Below are 7,023 nucleotides of genomic sequence, written 5' to 3' on the forward strand. Positions count from 1 at the left end.
TATAAAATTTAAACTTTTTTATCGAAACAAACCTACTCAATAAACTAGATAGAGAAATTAAAAATTAAACTGTGGTCTAGTCTTATTAATATATACCCCACAATATGAGTTCTGTGAAACTAAGGGGGGGGTGGGGGTAATGATGTTACAAAATTATCACTGCAATTCATCCAATTCTGCATTACGCAATGTACTTGAGGGATTATAAAACTCTATCATACCACTTCAACAATATCTATAAGTTACCAACCGTTTGGCACATAGCAGTTCATTTTTCGAAACTTTCACTATCTGTCTGCATCGAAAACCATGCCCGTAAAAACTTCTATCTGTTTGGTGCTGCTGTTCGAAGTAATCGTTTTGAGTGCAACCGTTCTAAAAGATACTGCTCCACCATGTAATGCGGAATGTGAACCACCGAATTGCCGCTGCTCTGATCTTACGATTCCTGGAGGACTTCAACCTAACAACACACCCCAATTTGTATTGCTGACGTTCGATGACGCCGTAACAGTAGTCAACATTCCTTGCTACCGCGAGGTTTTCAACAAGCGAGTAAACAAGGATTCATGTCCTGTTTCCGGAACGTTTTTCGTTTCACACGAATATACCGATTACAGTCTAGTACATGAGCTATACTCGGCAGGTCATGAAATAGCGCTTCATTCGGTGTCCCACAATACCGATACGGAGTACTGGCGTGACGCATCCGTAAAACTACTAACTGAAGAGTTCGCAGGAGAACGAGAAATGATGGCAAATTTTGCCAAAATTCCATCAGATCAAATCAAAGGTCTTCGAATGCCGTTTCTGCAAATGGCTGGAAACAATTCGTTCCAAATGATGAAGAACAGTGGGTTTACCTATGACTGTTCGATGCCAACCAGACAATTCGTTTCACCCGGTATGTGGCCATACACACTTGATTACCAAAGCACACAGGACTGCGTAATTGGCCCCTGTCCGTCAGCTAGTTACCCTGGCGTCTGGGTGATTCCCATGATTACCTGGACCACCAAAGACGGATTTCCCTGCGCAATGGTCGACACGTGTTTAGGGATGTAAGTAACAATTAAACACACCAACCTCACCTACTATTTAACCCTCACTCTTACTATACCTTCTTAGGCCAAACACCACTAGTGAGCTGTTCGAGTACTTCAAAAAAAAACTTTGAAACGTCTTATCTAGGAAACAAAGCTCCACTTGGGTTCTACGTGCACGCTGCATGGTTCACAATTAGTGATGTGCACTTCGAGGCTTACACAAAATTCGTGGATTACCTTCAATCGCTTGATGATGTATTCCTAGTAAATTTCAACAATACATTTCTATGGTATTAAACGATAGATCAAAAATAAATCATTACAGGTCAGTGCATCAACCGTAATCGATTGGGTTGAAAAACCCGCTCCATTGTCCCAAATGAACGATGCCAGTTGGTCAAAGTGTCGTAAGCCTGCCGCAACTAACTGCGAACCTGTTTCTTGTGAACTGTGCAAGAGAGAAGCCCACCAGTACGTAACTCGCTGGACAAAACTATGCGATGTCGAGTGTCCCCGCTCGTACCCATGGTTAGAAAACCATTTGGGTTTGCAGGATTACGCAAATAACTGCAAGCAAATTTGGAGAAATAAGGTGCTAGTGAAATGATTCACGGAAAGAAAATTCATGTTGCTATAATTTCAACACTCGTTTGCCTTCAAGTTATTGGAAAATTTGTATGAATGCCCAATAAATATTATTCAGGCCTTCTTCTCGGCCTTCTTGAGTAATATAGTATTTCAAAGGTGCGTAATAATTCAATATACCGTTCAAACGAATTTACGGTCGAAAAAGTAATATAAATCTTAATTTATAAAACTATAGAGGTTTTCGACAGCAAGCATAATAATTTAGATTCAAATCAACTAGCAATTTATTCACTCGGCCATTACTCGGGGATTACTTTTTAGATTCCTGCTGCATGGTTTGTCGCGCCTCGTCAAACTTAAAATCGATCGGCTTGTCATATCCCATAATTTTAATATAGTGCGTCGGATCCGGGAACATTGCTGGATCAACGAAAAGCGATTTTTCTCCTACCATGAATGTGGTGAACATACCAGGCACTTCCGGTACTATTACATCCTTTAGTCGGAATTTTGTCTGCAAAATAAAATTGATATTATTCATAAGTAGAAATTATTGCTAAGACAGTTCTCTGATAGGTTTTGAGTAGTGAAACAAATCCAAAGTAGGTTTCTACGTACCTGTTGCCGCTGGAGTAAAAATGTGATAGTAGTTGCAGTATACTCCTGTGCGGAAGCATCATAGCTTAAATCTGTTACGTATCGTTTGGTTATTAGATGCAGCAGGAAAGGTGTGACAAATGTAAAAAACCCGGCTATTCCACAAATGGCCACAATCATCGGAGTACCACCGATTTTGTTTGCTTGCTCCAATAGTATTGGCTGTGCCACAAGCCCGCCTATGCTCGTAACTAACGAGAAAACTTTTACTGCTCTGATTTGTGGAGTTAAAGCACCATAATACACTTGGTTGTCGTTTCCGTCGGTTGCTTTACTGCAAAGACATCTGATCGCTGGTATTTGTCTATTTCTTACTGTGAAGAAGGATAATATACTGAGCTTCGGCTGAGCCACGGGAGTTCGCATATGTAGAAATCCTCTGGGCGAAATTCGTAAACATATCATTTTGAAAACCTGGAACGAGAACATACAATTAATTGCCTTATAAACTATAATCTACATTTGAAATATTGTATAACACCTATACGATACCAATTCAGTTCAAAAACAGGCTGAGCAAAACATTCAAAACAATAACAGACTCCGCGACGTTTCTGATAAACTGTGGCAATACGGCAGTGTTTTGAATGAAAGGTGAAGCGTTGCTATAGCACTGTGAAAATGATACACTGAATATAAAACACTAAAAAAAATATTTTTAAATTTTTAAACGCTTTTTAACTGCAAGACCGATAACTGAAACTACTTTGCAGTTATCGGACCGCAATCCGTCAAATCTGATGTCAAAGTCATGTTTGACATTGAAGTGACAGATCTCGCGGGGGGACTGAAAATTGTTGAATCTCTAGAAACATTTCAAAAAGACTCTTTCATATCTTTCGATTTTTTTTCGATTCCGTTTACTTGTTGTCTCTTCATTCTAGTTGGGAGATTATTGATCTCCACTATTAATCAATGAAGCAAAATCCACATGTTATGTGGTTCACTTTCCGTAATTATTATAAGGGAAAAAATTCCTTGTTTGACGGGTTAGTAACGAAAGGCTGAAACTCAAAAGGCTGAAACCCGAAAGGCTGAAAAGTATGTTTCATAACGAAAGGCTGAATGCACAAAAGGCTGAAACCACAAAAGGCTGAAACTTTTGTAACTTGAATCATAATCGTTGAAAAATTCGAACACATGAATAACAAACCTTTATTAGGTGACAGAGTTCAATGTTTGAGTATCAACTGGTTTGTGCAATGCACACTTGACTCTTGTACACGTTTCCTAGATGATTCAGGGCGAGACGGCCGAAGAACGCGAGTGTGTGCCGGCGACCCGCCGTCGGAAGCGCCGGCCACTGCGAGGGGGCAGCCCCCCCGCAGAAATCACCTCTGTATAGGTTCGTTCGTTTCCCTAGGTCTACTGACTCGTAGGGGTGATCCCCTAGTTTAATCCGAACGAGCGATATCGAGTAAGGACAGCATACATCTCGGACAATCGAGTCGGCCGTAGGCCGCGAGTGTTTTTTTAGAAATGAACTTTGTGAATTTCAGCCTTATGATTTTTCAGCTTTTCGTGATTCAGCCTTTCGTGTTTTCAACCTTATGTAGCTTTCAGTCTTTCGTGATTTCAGCCTTTCGGATTTCAGCCTTTTGTGTTTCAGCCTTTTGAGTTTCAGCCTCTCTTAGTAGACCCTGTTTGACTAGCTTTCACTTCTCAGCGAGGCACTGCATAGTAAATCGCAAACAATATTTTGAGACCTAGCGTTAAATAGACCATTTTACGAACTGACAGGTGTCACAGATCCTGCTGACATTGACGTTGCTTTCACTTGCGTTATGTCAGCGGTTTCGAGTTTTCTATCAAAATTTCGTTCATGATTTTTTGCCACTATTCCATTGAAAAAAATACATATCGACATCATTGAAAACAAAAATGATAGTGACGGACCCCCCTCTAAATTTTAGCATGTGTCAAGTGTTGCAGTTATCGAACGGCATTCGATTATAGTCACTGTATGATTTGCTAGTCTGGCGAAGTGGATAAGGGAAAAACTTTTAACTGTTATAACGGGAACCAGTCGTATTGAATTTCCATTGACTGGTGAGCCTTGGTATTTCCCTGGGAGTTTCTCCCATCCATAAACATATTTTTATCGAAAATAAGTCATTTGGCAACTATGAGTTCACTCTATTTTAGTTGTTTTAGGGCAAACAAACCAAAAAGCTGGTACCAACTTCGTTGGTACTAGAATCAATGACTGGTTGATAAAAAATGTAAGTACCCGACGAACAATGGGGTCCTAAAGTTTTAAACGGTTTTCTGATTTTCATATATCAGCTGGAAGAGTGCAATTTTCTGAGCAAAACGTGATTTTTAAAAAATGTTTATCATTTTCCTTTGATTTTTAAATGAAGGATAAAAATCTGGTCGAAATGCCTTAAATGACAGTTCTCTCATATACCGTACATGGGCAAAACGTCATCTAAGACCATTCGAGCAGTTTTTTTACTCTTCATTTAAAAATTGAAGGAAAACGATAAAAGTTTTTTGAAAATCACGTTTTGCTCAGGAAACGCGGCTTTTTCAAATGATATATATAAACCGGTATAGCTTTAGGACCCAATTGTGTTATATAACAGCTTGTTAGCCGAATCTGTTTAATAGCAACTTTACAAGCTATCAATCAATCTTTTACCAGAAAGCCTCTATTCTGACTAATAGACTTCTGGTTGCGCGCTAGACAAACATTATTATCTTTTTTGTGCAAAATTTTCCAATTTTGTTACATAAAAGGTTTATACCTGAGCAAATCTATCGAACAGAATCGCACCAAACCCATGGTCGAATATCGGCCGTTTTTGATTTGAATGTAACTTTGCACATATTAGTAGTTAACATTCTAAATGCATCGGTTTTCGAGTTATTTTGAATGTGTTTTCGATTTTTTTAATATTTAGGCGGCATCCATAAATTTTGTAGATTTATCGGCTTAATCAGTCCGTGTATAGAAGCAAAAACGATTTTTTGTTTCTTAATCCGACAGTTTCGGTGACTTTATTTCACCTTTTTCAAGGAGTAGAAAAGATTATCGTTCTATTGTTAAGTGTGTTGGTGTCCAACATGGGTTGTCTGGTGTGTATTGCAAATGGCGTCCTAGTTTGGTGCATATGCCTCTATTTTTGTGTGCACTATACTGTATAACAGTTATCACTTTTTTAAGCACTATAAAACTTCGAGCGGTATTTGGTTATATTTGTTTATTCAGTATTTGGTATTTGGTTATTCAGAGCAATAGGTTTTGTGTCGTTTTCTGTGACAGAACTTAACTCAACTACTATTCCAATAATTTTTTGGGGCGGCATCTTTAAGAACTAATGAATAGTTCTCTGAGAAATCACACACTATGACAACTTCACCACCCGAAAAAAAAAACAAAAAAACCTGAAAAGTTGCTGTAATTGTACACAGTTATACCATAATTTAACTATGTTTTTCATTGTAAATACTTCAAATATCATTATCCAGCACAATGAAAAGCATTGTTTTTGCCATTTTCACCACAAAAAATGGGGTTGTTATGTATCTTAACAGCATTTTTTCTGGCTTTTTTCCTATACATTTAGAAGTCACTGACAATGTTTATCATGGTAAAAAATAATGTCAGTGTTAAATTCAACAACAAAAAACGTTGTTAAAACATGGTAAGGCCGATACAAATATCATTTTCATTTTATGTCACACCCCCCACCCCCCCCCCCCCCCTTAAAAAATGTTGAAAATTTGAAGAGGAAGAAAAAAAAAGTTCATACCGTTTTGTTAATATTATTGACTTTTCGACAGCGTCTATGCTTAATTTTGCAACAAACAAGTCCAGTTACAGTGAAAGTGTCATCCAAAGACAAGCCAAATGATTAATAATGATAATAATGTGGTATTTTTCAACACACTTTTGCATACAAGTTACAAACGTCGTAACCTGCACACAATTTTGTATGAAAGCTATTCCTTTTTTTTTCTTCTCAGTGTTATTTATTTTTTGCCCTACCCTTAGCTAACTTCGATAACCGTGGACATAAAAACTTTTTAAAATTTGTATCAGCCTAATGTTTGGTAATGGCAACCTTGAAATTATTTTTTGCTTGTCTCATGTAAGTCGACTGTTGAGTTTTCATGTAATCGATTCATGTAATGATAATGTAATGTAATGTACTGTAATGAAATGATAACCCATATCATTTTCCAACTTCTCACAAAAATATAACACAAATTCAATAACTAGTTTCACATATGGTTTCTATATTACATCGAACTGTTGAAATCCTGTTCGAAAGGTGTTTCACTCATACAACTTTCTTCAAGTTCTTTGAAAAAAAAAACTGTTTCAAAATCTAAACGGCTTGAGCAATGTTCCCATTGCAGAGAAAAAAATATTTAATTTGTGTAGTTGAGCTGCATAATAGTTGTTAAGACAATTTAAAATCATTTTGAAAAGAACATTTCTTTAGTGTATTATCAGTTGAGAACACTCAAAATATTTTTCACGTTATAATTACCGGAAAAGTTATGTGAATATTTTCCACTGTCATTTTCACGTAGATTTTACGTGATTGTCATTTGAGTTCATCATGATGAGATGATTTATCCTGTGAATGTGTTCGGTAATGAAAGATACAAGAATCTATAATAATAATAATATTCATTTTTACAAATTTGTTGCCTTCCGCATAAACAAATACCATACACGAACTGTTTTTTGTATAGTATCTTAACCATTTATAAAAAA

At 37.1% G+C, this 7,023-nt stretch overlaps 2 protein-coding genes across 3 annotated transcripts; one reads left to right on the plus strand and one right to left on the minus strand.

The window, feature by feature from the left end:
• The first annotated feature begins 286 nt into the window (after positions 1 to 286).
• Positions 287 to 1,263, plus strand: LOC129725445 (chitin deacetylase 7). Its single transcript, XM_055681311.1, has 2 exons — positions 287 to 1,061; positions 1,129 to 1,263. The coding sequence occupies exons 1-2, from the start codon at positions 310 to 312 to the stop codon at positions 1,175 to 1,177; spliced, it is 801 nt and encodes a 266-aa protein (XP_055537286.1). The 5' UTR covers positions 287 to 309; the 3' UTR covers positions 1,178 to 1,263.
• A 637-nt stretch (positions 1,264 to 1,900) lies between these two features.
• On the minus strand, positions 1,901 to 2,911 carry LOC129725446 (transmembrane protein 70 homolog, mitochondrial). Of its 2 annotated transcripts, none has more exons than XM_055681313.1 (3): positions 2,784 to 2,911; positions 2,253 to 2,705; positions 1,901 to 2,148 (listed from the first exon to the last, which is right to left on the minus strand). In XM_055681313.1, exons 2-3 carry the CDS (start codon positions 2,694 to 2,696, stop codon positions 1,945 to 1,947), a joined length of 648 nt encoding a protein of 215 aa, XP_055537288.1. In that variant the 5' UTR covers positions 2,697 to 2,705; positions 2,784 to 2,911; the 3' UTR covers positions 1,901 to 1,944. The 2 variants fall into 2 exon arrangements, with proteins under 2 accessions (XP_055537288.1, XP_055537287.1); XM_055681312.1 differs by having other exon boundaries at positions 2,773 to 2,882.
• Between the last annotated feature and the right edge of the window lie 4,112 nt (positions 2,912 to 7,023).

The sequence above is a fragment of the Wyeomyia smithii genome, chromosome 2 (assembly GCF_029784165.1).
Source record: "Wyeomyia smithii strain HCP4-BCI-WySm-NY-G18 chromosome 2, ASM2978416v1, whole genome shotgun sequence".
Taxonomy (NCBI): domain Eukaryota; kingdom Metazoa; phylum Arthropoda; class Insecta; order Diptera; family Culicidae; genus Wyeomyia; species Wyeomyia smithii.